General features: G+C 45.6%; 1 protein-coding gene across 1 annotated transcript; it reads left to right on the top strand.

Annotated features, from left to right (window-relative positions):
- The first annotated feature begins 2,667 nt into the window (after positions 1-2,667).
- On the top strand, positions 2,668-25,440 carry CFP (complement factor properdin). Its single transcript, XM_053370893.1, has 10 exons — positions 2,668-2,823; positions 10,041-10,191; positions 12,261-12,433; positions 16,257-16,427; positions 17,622-17,819; positions 18,460-18,633; positions 20,154-20,348; positions 23,118-23,229; positions 24,276-24,415; positions 24,523-25,440. Exons 1-10 carry the CDS (start codon positions 2,751-2,753, stop codon positions 24,525-24,527), a joined length of 1,392 nt encoding a protein of 463 aa, XP_053226868.1. The 5' UTR covers positions 2,668-2,750; the 3' UTR covers positions 24,528-25,440.
- The last annotated feature ends 196 nt before the right edge of the window (positions 25,441-25,636 follow it).

Raw genomic sequence — 25,636 nt, 5'->3', positions numbered from 1 at the left:
CTATAAAGGTTTCCTAAGATTTTCAAGAATCTTAGGTGGAGGCACAATGAATGCTGCCACCTCAGGCCAAGTGCCTTTGAGGACATGCAAAATGCATTTTGCCAAAGTGGAATTTTAAAGAAGAGTTTAAAGACAAAATGTTTCTCAGCATGTACAGTGTGTCTTTCTATTCCAACACAGTCACTTAAAATAATAATAATAATAATAATTACCACAGATAGTTTTTGAGAATATAAATAGTGCCTACCCCACTCCCTGCTAAATACACATAATGATCACACTTTTTGGGGGTCCTGGATTTATTTTCTCTTGATCTGGTAACTGGTGTCAGGAGCTTGAAATCTGGTCTGGACTGTTTGGCAAAAGTTTGCCCAAGCTAGATATGCAAATGCTCTAATGGCGGTACAAGATTTTGCCTTAAAAACAAAACAGCCTTGAGACTGAAGTGCAGTGACAGATTCCAAGAATGCAGAGATGATTTCATTTCCCCCCCTTATACAAACATCAGTGATGTCAGAGTAGGGAAACAGCAACAGAGCCTTGGGGCTATGGAAGATTTATGCACCTGTGGGCCATTGCAACTTCCCCCACCCCTGGAGTGCTGTGGCACTTATGAGGAGCACCTTCCACAATCCCCTCTTTTACATAGATATCTGTTTCCCTGAATATTTTACTTCTCAAGGAAAAAGGCAGCTGGAAACAGAGGGGTGATCTTGAGCAAAAATGAAACTGGAAAGGAAATAGTTATCGCTGCCACCACTTAAGACTGTGGGCAATTTCATAGAATCATAGAGTTGGAAGAGACCACAAGGGCCATCGAGTCCAACCCCCTGCCAAGCAGGAAACACCATCAGAGCACTCCTGACATATGGTTGTCAAGCCTCTGCTTAAAGACCTCCAAAGAAGGAGACTCCACCACACTCCTTGGCAGCAAATTCCACTGTCGAACAGCTCTTACTGTCAGGAAGTTCTTCCTAATGTTTAGGTGGAATCTTCTTTCTTGTAGTTTGGATCCATTGCTCCGTGTCCGCTTCTCTGGAGCAGCAGAAAACAACCTTTCTCCCTCCTCTATGTGACATCCTTTTATATATTTGAACATGGCTATCATATCACCCCTTAGCCTCCTCTTCTCCAGGCTAAACATGCCCAGCTCCCTTAGCCGTTCCTCATAAGGCATCGTTTCCAGGCCTTTGACCATTTTGGTTGCCCTCCTCTGGACACGTTCCAGTTTGTCAGTGTCCTTCTTGAACTGTGGTGCCCAGAACTGGACACAGTACTCCAGGTGAGGTCTGACCAGAGCAGAATACAGTGGCACTATTACTTCCCTTGATCTAGATACTATACTCCTATTGATGCAGCCCAGAATTGCATTGGCTTTTTTAGCTGCCGCGTCACACTGTTGGCTCATGTCAAGTTTGTGGTCAACCAAGACTCCTAGATCCTTGGCTGGTCGGTGTACATATGCCTATATCAGAGGTTTCCAACCTTTTTTAGTCCGTGGCTCCCTTGACCAACTACACTCTTTCTGTGGCACCCCTGTGGGCTCAGTTATGTCACCCCTTGCCCTCAGAGCCAGCAGCCCTCACCCCTTTTTGAACACCCTCCCGTGTAGAATGTTCCCTCGGCCTCCTCTCCCCTCTCCTTGGGAGTCCTCTGAGCAACTGCTGATGCCACTCCTGGTCTCTGAGCTCCCCCCCGCCCCAAAGAGAGGTGCCTCCTCCCACTGCCCCACAGGGGCCTGGGAAGCACCCCCTGACCAGCCCCAGAGGCACCCTTCGCCTGGGGAGCTTGTAGCCAGGGAAGCTGCAACAAACAGCTGTGCAAGCTTTTAGCAGAGATGCAAGAGGACATCAGAGGGCAGGAAAGAGGGCCAGTGTTGCCCGCAGCACCCCGACTATCATTCAAGGCACCCCAGGGAACACTGGTTGAAAACCACTGGTCTATATGAGCAATAAGGTTAAAAAGAATATGTAAAAATGGACTGATAATTAGATGAAATATAAAGTTATAATATGTTAAGATATAGAATTAAGATAAATACAAAGAGGGAAAGGATTTGCTGAATTAACCATGTGAATTGGAATACAAAAAAGGGAGGTGTGAGGAGGTCAGGAAACAAGTAATTGAAATATAAGATACGAAAAGATTATTTGTTTTTAATTGTTTTTTATTTCCTCATGTATTTTGTATTTTTCTTTGCATTTTTGTATCTTTTTTCTTTTTATTCTTATTTTTCTTTTCTTATTCTGCAATTCTCTTTTGTCTGTAAAATTTCAATAACTATTAAAAAGAAAGAAAGAAAACCACTGGTCTATATGTTCTCACCTTACTTATATTGGTGCAAACTTGAGATCTCCTGGGGGTCTTTGCTTCATGGAATCATAGACTCACAGATTTGAAAGGGACCCCAAGGATCATCTAGTCTAACCCCCTGCAATACAGGAATATGCAGCTCTCTCACATGGGGTTTGAACCTGCCACCTTGGCGTTATCAGCACCACACTCTAACACATGGAGCTATCCAGGCACCTCCTTCTGAGTGCTTTGTTGCTCTCCTTGGACTCCGTCCTCTTCGGCTGCAGGTTTCTGATCAGGGTGCTGCCCCACCTATCAGGGCTGAGTGACTCCAAGGGACTATTGCAGGAGGGGCTGACCAGGGACTTCCCCTGCTCCAAACTTCCCCAATAGCTGGCCATGTCATCTCTCTCTCTCTCTCTCTCTCTTCCTTTCACTCTGCTCCAGAGGCAGCCATGGCTGGGGGGGAAGAGTTCCGGCTCCTGGTGGTGGTGTCTTGGTGGTTTGGGGTCCTGGAGGCTTCTGCAGGTAAAGGGGACAGGGATGTTTTGGTAATGAGTATCAGTTGCCGGTGGGGTGTGTGTGTGTGTGTGTGTGTGTGTGTGTGTGTGTGTGTGTCTTGCTTCACTTTGCATTTAAAGGCTGACCTGCCTAATCTGCACTCTCTGAAACAATATGTGAATTGAAATGCAACTATCCTTTGAAATCTGGGATTCTCCAAATTTTGCAGGGCAGTTCTCCTGCCAAGTAATGTGTAGAATGCTGCATATAACAGGGTGAACTGTGCACAAAAATGCATATATTTGTGAAAATAACATGCATCAGTGTATTTGGGGAAATTGTTTTGCAAGAATGTGTACCTTAGGCAAAACTGCATAAAAGAATGTCTATAACTGTGACTGCTTGGAGGTTTTTGAAGTGTTAACTGGTTTATAAATGCTTCAGAATAAAAATAAAATATTAGGAGAAATATGCACCAACATGAAGATTAATTTTCATGAGGAATTTTTAAAAAAATCATTACAAACTGATGTGGAAATATGGAGAACGGAATTCAAGATTAGAAAACTGAGAAATTAGAGAAATTGAAATTTACAAAATCACCCACCCCTAGTAGTGAGGGAGAGAGGCCACCATTCTCTGGCCGGGCCTGTTCCTGTGCCTGCAAAGCAAGCAGAAATTAAGCCAATAATGTCCTCATGCGCACAGACTCCTCTGAGCTGCATTCTGGGGAAAGCTTGATGTCCTTAACATTTGTGTACTGGTAGCTAAGTGACAATCCTGGACATAGGTTGTGTTTAGTTGCCACTTTTTATTTCCGCAGCAGCAGTGCCCTGCCTTTTTACCAGCTGCATAGCAGGTAGGAATTCTGTGCACACAATCCTTTCCCCACTATATGTGATAGGGAATACTTTGCCTATTGGATTTCTGCCTGTCATGCAGATGCTAATCCCAGGACCCTCACCATGGGAAAAGGGTAGCAGACTTAGGCGGCATCTGGGGTGCTTGGGGACGTGGGTGGCGCTGTGGGTTCAATCACAGAGCCTAGGACTTGCCGATCAGAAGGTCGGCGGTTCGAATCCCTGCGACGGGGTGAGCTCCCGTTGCTCGGTCCCTGCTCCTGCCAACCTAGCAGCTCGAAAGCACGTCAAAGTGCAAGTAGATAAATAGGTACCGCTCCAGCGGGAAGGTAAACGGCGTTTCCGTGCGCTGCTCTGGTTCGCCAGAAGCGGCTTAGTCCTGCTGGCCACATGACCCGGAAGCTGTACGCCGGCTCCCTTGGCCAATAAAACGAGATGAGTGCGCAACCCCAGAGTCGGCCACGACTGGACCTAATGGTCAGGGGTCCCTTTACCTTTACCTAGGGGTGCTTAGGAAGCTTTCAGGCCCCTTTAAGCCACAGATTTGGCTTAAACATTTCCATGCAACCTGAGATGTGAAAAGTACCGTAAATAGTGCAAAACCTGCCTATTATGTGACCAAAGTATCCCACGGGTATAGAACTTACTTATCGCTTCTTACCAAATCTTCCCTTGGAAGGGCTTGGATTCTCGTGTGGTTTCAGCAGAGACCTTTTGTTGTCCAGGAGGACTGATGCAGAACAATCCCTTTATAACTTGAAGCATTTATTTAAATAATAAATACGTTGCTATTCAGCAATATATAAACAGCAGATCACAAAATTAGAATAAAATACCCAAACCAAATGTAATGGTTCTAGGGGTTGCTCGTGCGTAAACCGGCGCCACACCCGGCTGTATTGCCTGAGTGAACCTTTTCTGTCCGGACAGCCACTCACCCGTGGCTGTCTCAATCGCTGGCAGAATCCGTCAGTGGGCGTTTCTTAAACTTCTTCCAGCAAAGAAGCTCTTTGACGCCTAGTCTCCTCCTACTCTCTCTGCGTGAAAGCCTTCTGCGCAAGGAGGGCGTAGGCAGCGGAGGACCCCTACTCTCCCCGCTGGTCCCCGGCAAGGAGTCATGGGACTGCCTTGCCGCTTCCCCCATCTGCCCCCCTTCTCCACTGGTGCTACGCTGATTCTCTTCCCCAGAAGATGGGCTGCCTCTCCCCATCCTGGGACGCTTTCTGGAATCCCTCTGGAGCTTGCTCTCTCCCTCCGGCCCTGATGGCAGTTCCCTGACACCAAAATACAATGCAATGGATCCTTTCCCTCAACCCAATGTAGCACCCTGCTTGTGGTTAACGCTTAGCTGGAATGAAATATTCAATGCAGCAATAGAGAAATTAAAATAATAATTTATTTGTCAGACAAATAAATGATAGGCACAGTGGTATATGGTTACCAAAGCTCTGCCTGCCCTCCAGCCCTGATGGCCAGCACTTATATTCCCTCAGCCCAGCCCCCTTGCTCCTCCTTTGGCTGCCTCTGTCCAATCAGCCTGGTTGAAATTCCTTTTGGCTGTTTGCTAGAACCAATCATAAAAGATACACCCATTTCCTATTACCTTTTATGGGAGACAAAGAGCTATATTTCCTTCTATCCATAAATGGCAGACAAGTAGCCATATATCTTACATTTGCCTCGACAAGGCACCTTAATTACCAGATCACCTTTTGCCCCTGTTGCCCTGTTGCCCCTGCATTCCAAAACAAATGGCTAAAACAGATGGCTTGTGGTATTAAGTTCTATCTAAACAGAGATCTTGGGTTCACATTGTCACACACCATCAATGAAATAAGAATCTAACATAAGAATCTAACATTTCTTACTTTCTAAATCCTTTGCATAATTACATTAAGCCAACAAATCTCATACATAGCATAGATAGTTTTTTAGAAGAAAAGGCCTTTGCAAAGTAAAGAGGAACTCAGTAAAAAACAGCTTCAAAAGAAGCCTCTTCAGTTTACACCTCCTTTCCCAGCCAGCTGCTTTTCCCATTAGCTCTTCCCAAAATTTATTGCCCTTTAACTCTCTCATTATACCTTAGACCTTAGGAAAATATGGCTAGAGTCTGATGGGAGGCACATGGTATTATTTTCTGTTAAACAATAAATCTTACTATTTACCAACTCTTAATTAGTGTTTTTGCAGCTTGATTGTATTCTGTAATATGTAGGGTCAGTATAACCTTTGCTCCCAGCCTGTAATTCCCTTTTACAACCTTGAGAAACCTGTCTCCTGCTACTACTATAAATCAGGGGGGCCCTTGTCCAGGAAGATAAACAACTGCCAAAGTCCTTAGCCAGCTGGTTTTCTGCCTGGCATGAAACATTTGCAAATCTTTAAGCTCATTTTAAAATACAGGCCTTGATCAGATGCCTCAGTTAGTCTTTAATGGCAATGCAGCTCAGTCTTCATTGGGCTTTTGGGGGCGGGGCTTCCCCATAGTTATTTTCCCACTAAAGCTTTTTTCATGCTTTGTCATGCATCCATCTTGTGCATGGGTAGTGCTGTTTTGGCTACACAAGCAGCACCACTCACCTCTGAACACCAATAACAGAGGCGGGTGATGCAGCAAAACAGTATGAACCAAGGAATACTAGAACATAGGAATACTAGAACACAGGGAGCTGCCCTAATACTGAGTCAGATCCATTTAGATCCATTTCTTGATCCATTTAGATCAGTATTGTCAAGAAACAGGCTGGGTTTCAGGCACCTCCTCCTTGCAAATGCCAGGGATCAAACCAAGGAGCTTTTGCATGCCAGGCAGCTGTTCTGCCAGTGAGTGACAGTCCTTCCTATGCAAAGATTATAGCTGTTGGTTCTCAAGGGCCAACTGAAACAACAAAGGTTTTACCCATACAGTGGTACCTCTGGTTAAGAACTTAATTTGTTCTGGAGGTCCGTTCTTAACCTGAAACTGTTCTTAACCTGAGGTACCACTTTAGCTAATGGGGCCTCCCGCTGCCGCCGCTGCACAATTTCTGTTCTCATCCTGAAGCAAAGTTCTTAACCCAAGGTACTATTTATGGCTTAGCGGAGTCTGTAACCTGAAGCGTCTGTAACCTGAGGTACCACTGTAGTTGATCCTTCATAGGGTTTCCAGATTTCTTTCCTGGTAGAGCTTTTGTAAAAGTAATATCAGCTTCCCGGTAGGGAGCTGTTGAGTCAGAGAAACTTTTTCTGGCCTGAAGCGATGAGAAATGACAAGTGAGTCCCGTGGCTTCCTGATGTTTACTATGGCACAAGTGGTCATGGGCAATTGGTAGTTTCACCAGATGCATGTTAGCAAAACAGTTCACCTCATTAGGGTCTGCAGACCCGGCAGCTGCATGAAGCATTAACCTCACTTGGCAGACGTCCATAAGCAGTGTTAGAAACTCAGATTTATAAGCTGGGCACCAAATGGCTCCTTAAACCAAGGTTACAGTCACCAAAATCCAGTGGTGGAGCTTCATGCTTCGGCACCGGAGGGGGGGAGAGCAGGTGGGGGCGGGGCTGGCGCACGTCCCGGGGGCGTGTCATGTGTCCTGGGGGCGTGGTGCCCAGCGTGGGAAGGGGGGAGCTGTGATGGCACCCCACCGGGATGGCGCTGCCGGGGGCAGTGCACTCCCCCCGCACTCCTCTGCCAGTGCCAAAATGGAACATTTAGTTGCCATTTTGGGGCAAAACGTTTCTAAAGTCTTGTTTTCCAAATGTTGGACTGACTCTGATCGATTCTCAGTTAAACATCTGGCCAGTTCAGATGACAACCTTGAGCTAAGTTAAGAGCTTTGAGAACTTAAAGAAGAAAAGTCACTTGCTCCAGGGACTGTCCACATATATATTTGCCTGTTCTGACCTATTTTTCTTAATGGCGACATGGACCATTCATAACGTAGGAATATTCTTCACAACTGTGAGCAGGGCGGGGGTGGGGGGGACAAAGACAAGCTACTGCAATCACTATATCGCTATTCCTGCTCAGGCCGCACAGAAAAACATTTTGGTTCCTCAAATGCATTCTGATTGTGCAGATAAAATATAACTGAAAGAATTCTACAGGATGTGGTATTAGTACAGTGGTACCTCGGGTTACATACGCTTCAGGTTACAGACTCCGCTAACCCAGAAATAGTGCTTCAGGTTAAGAACTTTGCTTCAGGATGAGAACAGAAATCGTGCTCCAGCGGCGTGATGGCAGCAGGAGGCCCCATTAGCTAAAGTGGTGCTTCAGGTTAAGAACAGTTTCAGGTTAAGAATAATAAATTATAATAATAATAATAAATTATATTTATATCCCGCCCTCCCCAGCCGAAGCCGGGCTCAGGGCGGCTAACAACAATAAAACAGTACAAAGTACAACACAAACAACACTCTAAAATCATTCATTATAAAATTAATTCAAATCAAGCCACTGGCAACCATTGGGCCAGAGCTCCGCAAAGATTGCCGAAGGAGGGAGTCAGGCTGTGCCCTGGCCAAAGGCCTGGCGGAACAGCTCTGTCTTGCAGGCCCTGCAGAAAGATGTCAAGTCCCGCAGAACTCCGGAACGAATTAAGTACTTAACCCGAGGTACCACTGTATGTGAAAACAGTCAAGAGCCAACGACCTAAGCAGTTATGTGGGCTTCTACAATTTCCCCCTCCAACTGCAAGTTCTCAGGCTTTAAGTACCAGTTCGAGTGACATGGAGGAAGACACATGGTCCTTTGGATCCGCCACCATGTGTTCTCTTTTTTTATTATAAAAATTAAAACGTTATCTAGTTAAATATAATACTATTCTAAGGTGGAGGAAACTGGCAACCAGTTGCTGCTATGGGAGGGTGGGTGGGGTTGCTCTAGCTCAGGGCTGGCCGAGCTTTTCTTTCTTTCTTTCTTTCTTTCTTTCTTTCTTTCTTTCTTTCTTTCACATATTTTATTAAAGATTTCTTGGTTTACAAAAGTATGTGCAATGTCTCTTTTTTGAAGTTACATTTTCTACAGATCAGTTTCATTTGTTGAGACATTAGTGTTACATTAGGAGGAAAATGGGGAAAGGGGGGAAGGTGAGTGGGTGGCAATGCTTCTCTTCTACCTGGTGTATATGTGGGGTTTTGTGTCAGCGTCACGTGTGGGTTCCCTTTACTATTCACTTGTATTTCTTTGGTGGGGAGAGAAGTTGGGGTTGGCCTAGGGTGTGGTTGGTTAGTTGTGATTGGCTGTGGTGAACTTTGTTTCCATGTGTGTGTGTTTTTGGATCACAGATTGCTGTTGGTGGGTTCTTGTTGTTGTCTTGTTGGGTTGTGAATGTGATAAAGGGTGAAGGCGTCTTCTTCTATTTGTCCCTGTGTCAGTTTCAGTTTGTTGGTTAGTTTTTCTAATAAGGCTGTTTCCCATACTATTTGATACCATTGGTGCTGGTCCATGTTTACTCTTAACAGGTCTCTCCAGTGTCTGGCTTTGAGGCTTCTGGCTGCTGAGGTGGGCTATGAGCTCTTTGTGGTGTGAGTGGGGGTTATTATCTTGGAAGATGTTTAGTAGGGCCAGTTCTGGGGTGACTTCTAATACTTGCTTAGTTATTTTGCATATTTCTTGTATGATTGTTGTCCAGAATAGTTGGTTTTGGGGGCATTCCCACCACCTGTGGATGTATATGCCTATGGAAGTGCATCCTCTCCAGCATTTTGGGGACGTTCCTGGGCGTATTAGTGCTAGTTTCCTTGGTGTTAGGTACCATCTGTAAGTATGTTTCAGAACAAGTTCTTTCCTTTTCGCTGATATGGATTTAAAGGGCCATATTAGACCATATTCTAGTCCACTGGGTGGGGTTAATGTCGTCCTCCCAATTTTTTTGATTACCTCTAGGGGGTTTGTGGGATTTTGGAGTAGTATTTTGTACATTGTGGACACCATCCCTTTGCCGTGTCCCTTTGTTGTTGGGAAGAGGTTTTCAAAGGTTGTCAGGGGCCTAGTTGCTGCTGATTTTATGAGGGCATGTAGTTGGTGTGTTAGCCAGGGCATTCGGGTGTCACCTCGTTTGTCTTGTATTTCTTGTGTCGATAAGGGTTTGTTATCTGGCCGACCTTTTCAAGCCTCACCTGGGACTACCTCCCAGGGGTGATGGATGGGGCCCAGATGCAGAAACAGGCACAGCACTGGATGCAAACCTTACCTGTTGTAGGGACACCCCAACTGTGTCAAAGCCAGAGATTCCTATGCACACACCTCTGTCCATTCGTCTTCCAGGCAAGCAGGAGGCATCAAGGAGGGTGTGGCCTGAAGGGAGTCCCCAAGGCCACATAGGGAACTCACAGCTCCCCCTTTGTGCTTAGGAGGGGGGTTCCTATCCTCATGCTCTCAGCTGGGTTTTCTCATTTCAGGAGCGCAAAATGTTTTCTGCTACGGGGCATTTGATGTGACTTCAGGGAAGTGCAACGACCTGCTGGGGGAAGGGGTTGCCCAGGACGACTGCTGCCTAAACCACCGATACGGCTTCCAGCTGGACAGGAATGGGCCTTGCCAGGCCTGCCAGTGAGTGTCACACCAGAATCTTATCACTAACCACTGTACCCATGTTTCACTCAGCACCTTCTCTAGCTCACCCAATCTCTCTTGCTGGAGATCCCCAAATACCTTCTGTGGCCAAAGAGCAGTTGCTCGGGATCACAAGTAGGGAGAATGCTGTTGTGCTCAGGACTCACACCATATGCTCATTTAACACATGGATTTCCCCCCAAGGAATCACAGGAACTATAGTTTGCTAAGGGTGTTGTTGTATGAGGGATTGTCTGGAGGAAGCCATGTGCTTTAAATGTGCACCAAATTTGCTGTCAATGGATTGTGTATAAGTGGTTACAGCATGAAGCTCACTTTTTTTCTTTCTCCCACCCTAGCCGAGGCACCTGGGCTCCAGAGGGCCAAACACTGGCCTCCCTTAAAAGTATGTTTGGATGCTCAGCTGGTTCAGCCACCAACCTCATTATCCCCAATGGGACTCCCTCCCCCCCAGACACTACGCCAGGGGTTGGGCCTTAAAGCACAGGGGATAATTACATACCATAAGTCCCTGGTGTGGTTGTAGCTGCCTTGCCTAGTACCAGGTCAACTACACACAGACAACATGGAGGGGGGGGATCCCTGTAAAGGTATTGTCCTGCTGTTAAATTTGGAATGTTGGTTAATCAACCAGCATGACATCCTCTGCTTTTTGTACAGCTTTTGTGAGACCACAATTTGACTGTGATAGTGTGTGTGTTAAATGCAAATAAGCACTTTGCTACAGGCAAATATTTTCCCCGCAATGATATGGCTTCCTTGTGAACAGAAAATCTAAGTAGGGTGCTGCCCTCATTGCTGTCTAACTAGTGTGTTGGGAATTACCGTATTTTTCGCTCTATAGGACGCACTTTTCCCCCTCCAAAAATGAAGGGGAAATGTGTGTGCGTCCTATGGAGCGAATGCAGGCTCCTTGGCTTCGCGGCGACGCACCTGTCCTGGAAGCCGGAGTAGGAACAGAAGGGTCACCTTCTGTTCCTTCTCCAGCTTCGCTGAAGGGCGCTGCCCCTTCTCCCTCTCTGGAGAGGTGAAGGAGAGGCGTTGCGCAGAGAGAGAGAGAAGGCGCAGCGCCCCTTGAGCAACGCGCCTATCAAGCGAAGCCGGAGGAGGAACAGAAGGGTCTCCTTCTGTTCCTTCTCCAGCTTTGCTGAAGGGCGCTGCGCCTTCTCCCTCTCTGCGCAGCGCCTCTCCTGTGAAGGAGGGCCGCTGCGCAGAGAGAGAGAAGGTGCAGTGCCCCTTCAGCGACGCCTCTGTCCTGGCTTCTGCTTTAGCCCTGCACAGCCTCTTTGGGCAGGGGGAGCCTTCATCCCACTGCCCTGAAGAGGCTTGGCGCGGTTACCCCAGAAGCCAGAACAGCCACACGGTATCCCAGAAGCCAGATCCCTCTTGCTGTTCTGGCTTCTGGGGTTCAGAATAATTTTTTCTTGTTTTCCGCCTCCCAAAACTAGGTGCGCCCTATGGTCCGGTGCGCCCTATGGTGCGAAAAATACGGTAGCTCACCGTAATACAAATTTGCACCTAGACTTTGTGAGTGCGCAGTTAAGGGAGGAATTTAGTATAGCCTTAGGCAGATTGCTCTGTCAGCACCAGCAATCCTGCTGGCCTGAATCTCCCCTCTCCCTCCTGCTGCATGCTGTTTGGGGAGTTCTCCTGACCCTCCAGAGCCCATGTGGGGTAGCAGTGGTGGTGGGCATGGGGAGGAGAAGCTGGTGGAAGTCCTTCCAGAGTCTCTGGCCCTGGGGCTCTCTGCAGGAAGCAGAGCTTCAACTCCAGTTGCGGATATTTTTGGATGTGGTATTTTTGGGTTTGGTTTGAAGAGAGAGCGGGAGAGAGGGCTTCTGAAGGGTGTTTAGAGGGTGCTCCCCACTTAACGCAGTTTCACTGAAGTGTGTGGGGGCCTACATAACCCCCATGCAAGTGGGGAGTCACTGTACTTTAATTCTGCCCTGGGTTATCTGTGGAATTTCCCTGGGGGGGGCGGTTTATGACTCCCCCTAGCAGGGAGGACTTGTAACCTCCTCCTGCTCCTCTTTCTTTTTGCACAGGGCAGCCCACTGGAGTGACTGGTCCCCCTGGAGCCCCTGCTCTGTTTCCTGCCGGGAAGGTGTCCAACGGCGCAACCGGACGTGTCATGGGCGCAACGGCCCGGCCGGCTTTTGTCAGGCCAGCACCCGCCAGTGGGAGATGCAGGCCTGCAGCCTGATGGCCTGTTGCCCCAGTAAGCATCTTGGCTCTCCTATTCTGGCTCTTTTCTCTCTCTTTTTTTTTTTAAAAAAACTTTTTAATTCAAAATTAAAACAAAACATATTATCCAGAAACATATCATCCTTATTTCCCCCCCATTTTTCCTCCCACACAAAACCCACCCACCCCCACCCCCCCGGCTTCCCTCAGTTCCAGTCTTTGATTTCTCTAAGAAAGCAGTTTTCTGCATGTTACACAATTGTATAGATCCTCAAACTATTTAGCTGATTATCATCAATAGAAAAGTTTGTGAATGTTTATTCAAAGCCAGCCAAGGAGTCCGATTCGCTTTGTTGTGTCTTCAAATACTTTGTATAGGGTTCCCATTCATCTTTAAAGTCACAGTTATCCTTGTCCCGTAGCTTATATGTCAATTTTGCCAGTTCTGCATAGTCCATCAATTTTTCTTGCCATGATTCTTTAGTTGGGGTTTCCTCAGTCTTCCATCCTTGTGCTATTAGAACTCTCGCCACCGTTGTCACATACATGAAGATGTTTTTCAGCTTTTGGGGCAGATCTTTCCCTACAATCCCTAACAAAAATGCTTCAGGTTTTTTAAACAAATGTTAAATGGAACATTTTCTTCAATTCATTGTATATCATTTCCCAAATTTTTTTAATTACATTGCAATCCCACCACATATGATAAAAAGTCCCCTCCTTTTCCTTACACTTCCAACATATATTTGAACTAGTTTTGTACATTTTCCCTAACTGCACTGGTGTCGTGTGCCATCTGTACATCATCTTCATGTAATTCTCCTTCAGTAGGGAACAATCTGCAAATTTTAAATCAGTTTTCCATAATTTCCCCCAATCTTCCATCATAATGTTGTGATCTACCTCTTGTGCCCATTTAATCATAACTGATTTTATCTCTTCATCTTTCGTCTCCCATTCTAATAATATTCAGTAATTTCACTTTCCCTTCGATCACTTCCGTTTGAAACCTAGATCTTGTGTAACTGAATTCTTTCTCGCTGTCTTCTTTATGTGTTTCATATAGTTGTCGATAATGCAACCAACTCTGAAAGTGGTCTTTGATCTCATCGTAATCTCTTAATTTCCATTGTCCATCATGGTCCTTTAATAAATCAACATATGTGAGCCATTTCCCTTTCTTTCCAAGTGGTTTGAGCGACTGCTTCATGTGGTGAAAGCCACCACGGAGTCTTTCGTTCCAAGAAGTCTTTATATCTCTCCCATACTCTCATTAATGATTTCCTGATTATATGGTTGTAAAAGCTTCTATGAATCTTCCCTTTCCCGTACCATAAATATGCATGCCAACCAAATCTGTTGTCATGTCCTTCTAGTGCCTCTTGCTTGTCCAATCTCATCCAGTCCCTGATCCATACCAAACAAGCAGATTCGTAATACAATTTAAGGTCTGGGAGGGCAAACCCGCCTCTATCTTTTACGCCTGTAAGTATTTTATGTTTTATGCTTGGCCTTTTGCCCCCCCCCCCCCGATAAATTTTGAAATCTCTTTCTGCCATTTTTAAAAACATTCATCTTTCAGAATGACTGGTATCGCTTGAAAAAGAAATAGCATTTTTGGCAACACATTAATTTTAATCACCGATATTTTTCCTAACAATGAGAGATTCATTCTACTCCATATTTCTAAATTTTGTTTAACCTCAAGCCAAATTTTTTCATAGTTATTTTTAAATAGGTTTATATTTCTTGATGTTAACCAAATCCCTAAATATTTAACCTTTTTATGGACTTCAATCGCAATGTTTTGTTCTAATTTGGTTCTTTCTTCTTCCTTCATGTTTTTAACGAATAATTTAGTTTTATTCCTATTTAATTTAAATCCTGCCACCTCCCAAAATTTCTGAATTTTTTCTGTTACTTTAGGGAGTGAGGTTTTAGGTTCTTCCACTGTTATCACTAGGTCATCTGCATACGCTTTTAACTTGAATTCACTTTTCCCAGTTTTTACCCCTGTGATCTCTTTATCCGCTCTTGAACTTGGGGTGAAGCCAGACATCACCTTGAAGTCACCCAGGGTCCTTTAACTTGGGCTGAACACAGCTTCCTTTCAGCTACAGAGTTTCTTGCTCAGATATACACTCTTGTTATCAGGTTGTTTTCCATTCCATCTGGTCTTTAAGAACTACTATGGTATGCTAAGATCTAGGGCCTGAGTTTACTTGTTTTCCTCTTTCCTCCTCATCCATTTTCCCCTTTGTATTGTGCTTTTTAGTTTGTAAGTCTTCATCAGGGGCTGCCTTGTTTTTATTTACCGTATTTTTCGCTCCATAAGATGCACCTGACCATAAGACGCACCTAGTTTTTAGAGGGGGAAAGCAAGAAAAAATATATTCTGCGCAGAGCATGTAAGTGCCTCTTGCTTTTCTTGCTTTAAACCCTTCCGTCGCTCCTCCTGCTTCACTGAGAAGCCAGCAGAGCAAACAGCGCAGCTCTCGCTGAAGCCACCAGAGCAAGAGCGATAGCTGCGCAGCGCCTCTTGTTCTGCTGGCTTCCCAGCAAAGCGGGAGGAGCGACGAAAGGGAGCCCTTACAAGGGAGCACTGAGCAGAGCCTGGCAGCGGCTCTTGCTGGCTTTTCCGGGAGATGTGGGAAGGGACAGAGGGCAGCCTGTCAGTCCCTTCTCCCACTTCGCGGAAAAGCCCCCAAGAGCCGCACACACGCTAGGCGTGGCTCTTTAAAGGGAGCGCTGAGCAGAGCCTCCCACCTGCTTTCGCTCCATAAGACGCACACACAGTTCCCCTTACTTTTTAGGAGGGAAAAGGTGCGTCTTATGGAGCGAAAAATACGGTATCTTATGCAAGCTTCTCTGGGAGACTTTTTGACTGAAGAGCAGGGTAAAAATGCTGTAAATAAATCATTAATATTTATAATTAAATCCACATGGAAACCAGTTGCTTCTCTTCCTTATCTGTAAAACCAAGGGGTTTTTGTTTGTTTTAACATTTTGTAGGGATAAACAGGGCCAGGTAAAATTTACCCATAACTAGAATCCAGCCCACAAGTTGTGCATCTTCAACCTAAAATTTCAGTTCTCATATAGTGCAGCCTTCCACCTGTCTGCTCACAAGTGAGTTCTCTGTAACAGGCTCCCAGGTAAGTGTGTTAGTACAGGGGGGGAGCCTGTGGCTCTTCAATGGGGCTGGACTCTCAGCTCTCATCATCCTGACCCCTGGGCCTGCCAGCTGGAACTCTTCTGAGCTGGAGTCCAGCAACACCTGGAAGACCACCAATTCCCCATCCAGGATATATGCAGTGGTGGAGCTTCATGCTCCGGCACCGGGGGGCGGAGAGCAGGTGTGGGCGACGTGCATCCCAGGGGCGTGGCATGCCGCGGGGGCGGGGGGCAGCCAAGATGGCACGCCCCCCGGAGCATGCTGCCGAGGGCGGTGCACTTCCCCCACCCCCATCTTCCTCCGCCAGTGGATATATGGATTGCATCCTGATCACACCTGTGGCTCACCTATCTGTTTATATGATGATAATTTCCCATTACTGTGGATTCTTGTAACTGCTGAATTCCTCTCCCACCCCACTTGATTTGATTTAAATATATGAGATGAATCTTAAGCTTTCAGCTTCCCTAATAGCTCCCGCTTTCTGTCTTCTGAATATATCAGCTATCTGGAGAGCGGCTGCCAGTCCGTCTGTGGACAAGAGGGGGTTAGATGGGCAGGCTTGCTTGCTTCCTAAGAGCATTTCTGCAGAAAAGACTGGGCTTCATGAAGAGAATTCAGGGCATGTCAAGGAAGCTATTCATCCCAGTCTTCATTGATGCCGCCCCTTATTTCCTTGCAGGGGTGGGAGGCTGGTCAGCCTGGGCTGCCTGGAGTCCCTGCTCCGTGACTTGCCTCAGAGGGCTGCAGACAAGGAAGCGCACTTGCACCAATCCAGCACCAGACTGTGGAGGCAGTTGCCTAGGAGACGGTGCCGAACAACGGTCCTGTGACACCAACCTGATCTGCCCAAGTAGGTTTTTGACAGAAATATTGGAAAATAAGAACTGGGTCAAAGGATGTCAGGAAGGGAAGGAAAATGGATGCAATGAGAGGTCAGAGAGTTGAAATGGAGGAGGGAGCAAGGCAGTACATGTAATATGGATTAATCAGCTACATATATAGTTGATTATTGCCTTCCCCAGAGAGGTGCACCTGGTGTCTTTTTTGTGGTCTTTCTGGTACCTTTTTATTCACTAAGGTGAATGAAGCTTAAGCTTGTGTTTCAAAACAAACCCTAGGGCTAGGCCTTCACAGTTTTAATATTGTTTTAAATAAAGCTTATGCTCGCCATCTTTCAGGGAGAAATCCCATACACAATAAGCCAGCATAAGTTAAGCTTGTGTACAGAACACCAGATCCAAATTCTGTTCAGGAGCAGGGCTAGCTGCTACCAGCTGAGCTGCCTAAACCTGGCAGAGGGAAAACAAGCCTTCAAAATAGTCTTTAGAGTTCAGAGATCCACTGGATCCTAACCACACTCATCCTGGTGGATATTTCTATAGGATCACTCTCTTAGTGGGGTTTTGAAATGAGCTGCAAATTATTTAATTCTGCTTCTTCTAGGATTTTTTTTGGTGTTGCTGTGTTTATTGACTTTTTATTTTGTTTCAATTGTTGTATCTTGACTTTTAAAAAATACTGGATGCTTATTTTTATTTTGTAAGCCACCAAAAGAATTTCACTGGTAGGTAGCCATACAAAATGATCCAAGAAATGGTTATAGTGGTGTTTTTTTAAAAGGCTGTTTTACTTTTGGGGGAGGTTTTTTTTTACTGTGGTACAGTACAAAAAATGAAAATGGTAAAATCAATCTTTCCATGAGTGGCAGCATTTATGTATAAGTTCTTATACTTATACATAAAAGTGTAAGTTCTTACACTCCTTTGATCTGTTAAAAAGGCGATGGGAATGGATGGAGGAGAGGGAATCAGGGTGGGGGGTTGGGGTGCTGAACGCATTAAAGGAAATATGGCTGGTAGAGCTTTGCTGGGACCAAATGATCTGATGGAGAAGAGAGACGGGACAGTCTGGAGCAAGGATGGAGGGGACACAGGTCTTAGGGAGGTGAGGTTTGCTTGCCTTCTTTCTGCACAGCCCATCCTGACCCACACCGCCTCCCCCTCACACCCCTCATCTTTCTGTGCTTGCTTCTCTTTTCACACAGCCCATGGAAACTGGGGCAACTGGGGCAACTGGGAACCTTGCCCTGCCACCTGCATTCCCGAGGGCTCGGGACCACAGCCCAGGCAGCAGCGCCGGCGTCAGTGTAACAGCCCCCCACCTTCCAGAGACCCCCCTGGAAACCCCTGCCCTGGAGCTGACCAAGACTACCGCTCCTGCAGCGGACTGCCCTTCTGTCCACGTAAGGAAAGAAAGCTGCCTCATTTACCCAGCCCTCCTCCTGCAAGCAGCTTGCGGGTGATGACCCTGTTGCCTCTGAAGAGACAAGCCCCCCCCCCCTTATGGATTTATTTAGTGTGTACCTATTTATGCCAGTTGTATATCACAAAGTGTATTTTTAAAATATCTCTTAGCGGTGTACAGATAACTAAAGCAACAACAATGCAAAGAGCAGAAAATATTACAAAACTACAGCTAACATATACAAATGTTACATTAATGCATATGTGAATGTTAGATTCTTTGCTGTCTCTGGCCAGCCGGATCGTGATCCAGAAAGCAAATGGGCAAAGAGACTGGCCTGTCCCAATGCTTTCCAAAGCGACAGACCTAGTTTATAGGCTGGGGATGGATGTAGCAGTGAAGACCCCTTTAACCCTTGACCATTGTCCATGCTGACGGCTGGGGCTGCTGGGAGTCCAAGAAACTCTCAGCGACCACAGTTTTCCTAGCCCTGCTGCAGGGAGTTTCCAAATGAATTTCTGTTGTGTCCTGGACAATGTAGTTCCACACTTGATGGGCCACAGCGATGCCCATTTAGAGCTTGTGCTTGTCTGAGCAAGTCCGGCTGGGGGTCCAGAGTTCTTTGTGTTGCCCCACAGAGGACGGCAGCTGGGGCAGCTGGAAGCCCATTGGCTCTTGCTCGGTGACCTGTGGGGTTGGCCGAACGGTGGAGAAGCGTCTGTGTGACAGCCCTGCGCCAAAGCATGGAGGGAAGTTCTGCCCTGGTCCAGACACCCACACCGACACCTGTAACACCAGGACGCCCTGCCCAGGTAATGGGGAAGGAAGGAGATATGGCAGGGGCAGCTCTTGTGGGTGGGAATCTAGAGCCAGACTGCAAAGCCTGCCCCGCTCGCTTGCTCCTGCCTGGCTGCTTCCATTCCCTCCAGCCCCCAGTGCCCACTGCCATCTGCGGCCCTGCTGCTACCACTTTCTGGCTTTCTTCTGCTGGTGAATATTGCCCCTTCTTCAGAAGGCTTGTGTCCCTCAGGTTGTGAAATTCAGGAATTGAGAGGTGAAGGGGAGTCCCCACTTATTCCCAAACTAGCCAGAAGAACTAAATGGAACCTCTGTGTACAGAGGCTGTATCGCTTTGAATAAGGTGCTTTGGGATTGTTGCCAGATCCAAAAAAAACTCTGTCCACTCTGAGCTGTCACATGTTGAGGAGACTGTGGAGGTCTGTCTGTACATCTCTGGGCTGTGGCCAGGCTTCTTCTGTGAGTTATTCAGCTTCCCTTTAAAAAGAGATCATGCAAATACTCTGCTTAGCTGCTTGCTAAGAGCTCAGCCTGCTCCTGCCTGCTGACCAATGAGGATGAGGCCTGGCCAGCTCCAGGTTTGAGGGGGTCTCCTTTGGCGGTGGGCCGCTTCTATCTCCCTTGCCCTGCCTGTGGTTACGTCTGGGAACTGCCATGTAAATTTCCTACCATGCCCTGAAGTGACACTATTTGGGGGTCAGGGCAGCCAACATGGGGGTGCTGCAGATGGATGCTGCATGCTGACTCTGGGCCTGGTATATTTCGCAAACATCTGGATAGCTGGAATTTACATTTTATTTAATTAAAATCTTAATAGAATATAATAACACGGGTGATAATGAAAAGGGTCCAGCTGTTTATTCATGAAAAGTTTCATGCCATGGAATCTTCCTGCTTTGCTGGGTCTGCTTACGGGCTGTGGTCATGTGTTGTTTCTGACTTTAGGCTATATTTTTGTAACTTGATGAAATCTTTTTATAATTTGAACAATCAATGCTTTAAAAGTTAGTTTTAAAGTTCAGTTGGTAATTTGGGGTGGAGGTACACACTTAACAACTACATATATGGATGTGTGTGAAACAGCGTGCAATTTCTTTGATCCATACCTCTAGGAAAGAATTTATATTTAATTATAACCCTGGTCCCAAGGGCTGCTCCAAGTTACAATACCCCCTCCCCCTCCCTGTGAATCTGCTTGACATCAAGGTTGACAACTTCAGGCCTTGGGCCAAATGTGGACCCCCAGACTTCTCTATCTGGCCCCTGGAATGCTCCAGCTGCACCCCACATAGCTCCTGCTCTGCCCAGAACATGCCCCTTCTTTTTCTGTTCTCTCCTGTAGCGATTTTTGTCTGGCTGTGTCCTTGAACTGGGATGGTGACTCTCATTTCCCTGGATGGGGGGAGGGGGTGTCTACGGTGGGGGGTGGCCCTCAAGTCCCATCCCCGGACTGTGGGGCTGGCTGCCCTTGCCCACCATCAAAGCTGGCTGGCACTCTTCTTGACCCTCCTCCTTCTCCCGCAATGCCACACAGTGGACGGGCGCTGGAGGGAGTGGTCCGAATGGAGTGTCTGTGAGAGGAAAGCCAGTAATATCAGGATCGCCTGCGATGAGCTGACTGGACTTCAGGCGAGAACCAGGACATGCGTTGGACGGGCGCATGAGGGCAAGCGCTGTGTGGGGCCAACCATGGATATCAGAAGCTGCTACAATGTCCAGCTATGCTCTTGTGAGTACTGGGGATGAAAAGAGGCGGAAGGAGCTGCCCTTATGAAAGGCTAAGCTTCAGAAATGCCACTTATGGGTGAGCCCGGAGGATGGGAGGCTGCTGGGAGCCCCAGGTAATCCGAGTTTCCTTTTTGTCTTCCCCACCCACAATGTGATGGCCATTTCTTGGGTGGCTTGTTTAAAAAGAAAGGAAAGAAAGAAAGAAAGAAGAATTAGGCACTTGTTTTGAGTATAGGTCACTCTGTTAAAAACTAGCCAGGATATTTAAATGGAACCTCCATATTAAAGAAGCCGTATTTCTTTGAATAAGCTGCCATAGGGGTGTTGCTAGATCCCCCAAAGACACACATATGCTAAAACCAGCATATGCTGATGTATAGATGTGCACAGATGTGAGCACTGAGGGAAAGTGGCCTTATATATATAAAAAAAGGATTTTCAATTCAGGTAGAAGGGAGAAAAGTGCCAAACACCTGGGGCTCAGGCCTCCTGGACAATACTCCTGAGGTGCTGCGTGGTGAATAAGAGGCTGTGTCCTGCTTCCGAGAGCCCAAAGCTCCTCTCCTGGAAGCAGAATGCTGGGCACAGATGGTGCAATCTAATAAGGCCATTCATGATTCCTCTATCATGTGGATTTTTAAAAACAACAGCAACAAAGATTCTACTTTCTGATATCTCTTTCCTTTTTTAAAATAATTTTTTATTGGATTTTACATTTTTATCACATTGCCACATATCAAAATCAACAAAATACATTCCCTCAATTTCCCCCCTCCCCCCGACTTCCCTCAACTTCCTTTTCTGGTCGGTCCCCCGTCCCCCCCATTAAACCCTGCCTGCTTTCAGATACTGTACATATTGTCCGTATTGATAATTATTATTTCTGTTGTTAATTGTAAATGTTTACTCAAATCCTGGTAGTGAGTTTAGATCTTTACATTGTTACATTGTTTCTGTAAGTACGACATGAAAAGTTCCCATTCTTTCTTAAATTCTCTCTTGAGTCTCTGAGTCTTTCTGTTTACTTTGCCATTTCAGCATATTCCATTAATTTTTGTAGCCATTCTTCCTTAGTTGGTATTTCTTCGCTTTTCCATCTTTGGGCTAATAACCTCCTAGCTTCAGTTGTAGCATACATAAAGCGTTTCTTCTTTTCTCTTAGTAAATCTTAACCTGTAATACCTAATAAAAAAGCTTCTGGTCAATTTAAATATTTTCTTAATTTCATTACAAATCATATCCCAATACTTATTAATCAGTTTGCAATTCCACCACATGTGAAAAAGTTGCCTTCATTTTCTTTACATTTCCAACACTTATTTGAACCTGTTCTATACCTTTTTGCTATTTTTTCTGGTGTAATACTCTGGTCCATGGGGTCACGAAGAGTCGGACACGACTAAACGACTAAACAACAACATCATTTTCATATAATTCTCTTTTATTAAAATACAATCAGTAAATTTCAAATTTACTCTCCATAATTTCCCCCTTTTCTTCCATTTCTTTATTGTGTCCTATATCTTGCACCCATTTAATCATTATACTTTTTACCTCTTTATCTTTTGTTTCCCATTCTAATAATAAATTATTTGTTTTCTTCAACAATTTGGTATTATCTTCTATAATTTCTCTTTGGAATCTTGAAATATTCAAGCTAAAACCTTTTTAAAATCTTCTTTAAATACCTCATTTAATTGACGATATTGCAGCCAATCATACACATATTCTTTAATCTCCTCATATTCTTTCAGTATTAACTTCCCTTCCTTTTCTATTAGCAAATCTCTATATGTAGGCCATATTTTCTCCCTATTTATTTTTTTGATTGAAATTACTTCTGTAGGGGAAACCTACCATGGGGTCTTTAGTTCTAATAGTTCTTTATGTTTTCCTCATGCCCTTAAAAGTGATCTCCTAATTATATGATTATAAAATGCTTTATGTATTTTCCCTTTGTTGTACCACAAATACGCACGCCAACCAAATCTATTGTCGTGCCCTTTCAAATCTAATAAATCTGTGTTTTCTAATTTTATCCAGTCCCGGATCCAAGTTGTGCATCTCCAACATAAAATTTCAGTTCTCATTTAGTGCAACCTTACACCTGTCCGCTCACAAGTGAGTTCTCTGTAACAGACTCCCATCTCTTAGGCCTTTTGGTTAAGATCAAGTGTAGTATCTGAGATCTCTTTCCAAACAGATACAGCCCTAGTGAGCTGTAGACATGAGGCACGATGGCAGAGGGTAGGTGAGCCAACTGCCTCTCCCTACCTGATTATTGCCCCTTGCTTTTGAATGCCTGGCCCAAAGCCACCCTGTGTGCTTCAGGTTGAGCAGGGCTGCATCTACACAACTATAAGAAATGCTCTGAATTTTTTTTAAAAGCTCATAATGGAAAATTTTATAGTTCTGATTCCAGCTCTACAGCACCATCTGGTATCACATGTTATAATGCATTTATAACATTTTATTTTTACCGTGCAGCTGAGTCCCATGTCTTTCTGGTCCCTTTCTGAGGCTCTCACTGGCATGCCCCACTGCTTCTTCAGATACTCTACTTGTCATATTGACACCATATTCATACTCCTTTAACAGTTGTAATGCTTTCCCCCAGAGCATCCTGGGAGCTGTAGTTTGTTAAGGGTTCTGAGAGCTGTTGGGAGAACCCTCACAGAGCTACAGTTCCCTTCATGGTAGTTGTTCAGCAGGCAGAGGTGGAGTCAAGGGATGCCAAGCCTGTGGGTCTGATTTGTGTGGCTTCTCTCAGTGAAAGGAGCCTGGACAGAATGGAGCCCCTGGGGCCTCTGCAACCCGCCCTGTGGGGAGAAGCCCATGAAATCTCGCAAGAGGGAGTGCAAAGCCATCTACCCCAATTACCCGTGAGTATGAAATGAGGGAAGGGCAGTGTGTGTGTGTGTGTGTGAGAGAGAGAGAGAGAGAGAGAGAGGGAGAGAGAGAGAGAGAGAGAGAGCGAGAGAGAGAGCGAGAGAGCTGAGTTGAGTTGAGTTGAGGGAGAGAGAAATAGGGAGTTGTTTGATTTTTGAAGGGCAAGCCTGCGAAACCACTTTCTGACTTGCTTAACTGGCCAGCTGCAGCTAGTGCAGAATTCATGTATTTATCTGACAAGAGTTAATAGGCAAAAACTTACTTGGCAGTTTGCACAAAACAATAAAGAATGTTCACTAATAATACTGATAAAAATCACACGTGAAAAACAAATGGGCATACAATTTATCAAAATAAATAAAATCAGATTGGAAACAGATAGGCTGTTGTGAGTTTGAGCAGGGAGGGGTTAGGCTGTATGATGCCTGAGTCCCTTCTAATTCCTGGGGTCCTGGATGCAGCAAGGGTTAAAATCCAATGGAGGATTCCATTGCTGGATTATCCAGGAAAGGGTCCTAGTTACCCCCTAAGTCTGGCCCTGAATATAAAGACACCTGAGCCTTTCACAGTCACATGCAAAACCAGTACAAAAGGTAGCCAGCAACAATATCTGGGGTGCTCTGAGCCAGAATCCAGTGGGGTGAAGTCATGGCTTCCTTAAAAAAAACCACAACTCTTGGTAACTGAAGTGTGCTAAGCATACTGACAGTTGTTAGGACAGTCAATTGGTCTTCCCGGGGACTCTGGGAATTGCAGCTCTGTGAGGGGAACGGGGTAGGGTCTCCTACAAGCGCTCCTAAAAAAACTGCAGCTCCCAGAATTCTTTGGGGGAAACCATGACTGTATATAGTGGTATGGCACAGCCTTAAATGTGCAGTGGTACCACACGCTGTGTTGGGAGGTGGGGGAAGACATATCCTGCTGGAGTTGTCGTGTTGTTATTGTCTCAGAGAAGCCAGTTTGGAGGAACAGGGGAGGGGAGTGTGACCTCCTAAGCCAAGCAGCCCCTTCATTGTGATCCTTTCTCTCTGGCTTGCAGAATGACAGTGGAAGGAGAGAACGGGAAGGTACTGAATGTCAGCTTCTGGGGGCGCCCAAGACCCAACTGCCAGCCGCTGGATGGACAGGGGCTGGTGGTGGAGGAGCAAGCACCATGCCAAAATGTGCCCCCCTGTGAAGGTGAGTTGGTGGCGATCTTCTGGGGAGGAGAAAACGATGGGGGAGCCCAGCATTTCCCCTGGATTTAACCACGTTTCTCTCTCTTTCTCTCCACCCCCCACCCCCAGACTGATTTTGAAGAAACTGTGGGTTTTAGTGCTGGAGACTACCAGGAGCCAGGCTAATGTCAGCTTCCTTTCATCTTTGCAACCCCCAATAGCTGCTTCCTCTTTTTGAAATGGTGACCTTGAGAACTGAGGAATAATCAGTACAATAAGTTGCCTTATATGTCAACACACTTACATGTCAGCACACTGTGTAATGTGGATATTAATTCATATAAGCTTTCCCCCATTTCATAAGCATTTTTTCATTTTCACATAGATATAATTCATTGTATGCTTGTTGGTTGTTGTTTAATATATGATTGTTATTTTTGAAATTAAAAAAAATGCTTAGCATATCAGGCCAGTGTGTGTCCTAGGTGGGAGATTTTAATCACATTATGGATTCTACTGTTTTCATTTACTGTAAAAGCAACCACTACTCTGCATCTGGATGTTTTAGGCTGTTTGTTGAGAGCTCTGCTTGCAGACAGGTGAATATGGTGTAAAAGTATGTACCTCCTAGTGGTGCAGCAATAAAACTGCTCGCACATTTGCAAAGCTAAGCAGGGTCCAGTATGGTTTCAAATGGGATGGGAAACCATGTGTTGAGATTCCTGCATTGCAAGGGGTTGGACTTACAATTCTATTATTCTATGTAGATTTGCTGAACAATAGTATCTTTGACAATATGCTAAAAAATTAGTAACAATGACAGGAGCTTTGTAAAAAAGGCAATAACCTCTCTAGCTATTTGCTTGCCTGCCCTGTTATCCTGGAATGCTCTTAAAGGTTCTAAGTATTCCAGAGTGAAAAGCATTTCCTGGGCTGGGCTGTGTGCTGAGGTTGCAGAGGTAATAGTAGGGCAATACATTCCATTGTAGTGATTAGCTGAGTAGGAAGGGATGTCCTGGTAGACAATCATCTATTTGGGTTGTTGCATCTGGACTCATCTAACACACATATCCCTGACACAATAAAGTGGAGACCTCTGGGTTTTGCATCAGTCTCTGTTAGGCCTCTCAGTATATATAAACTAGAATTCAGGGCTTGTTTTCCCCATGGTAATGGAACAGGCTTAACAGGACTAAAACATTAGGTTTAATTTTGGGCAGAATTGGCAACAATTACTTCTACA

This window comes from Podarcis raffonei, chromosome 17 (assembly GCF_027172205.1).
Source record: "Podarcis raffonei isolate rPodRaf1 chromosome 17, rPodRaf1.pri, whole genome shotgun sequence".
Classification (NCBI taxonomy): Eukaryota; Metazoa; Chordata; class Lepidosauria; order Squamata; family Lacertidae; genus Podarcis; species Podarcis raffonei.
This window is presented reverse-complemented; position numbering and strand designations above follow the sequence as displayed.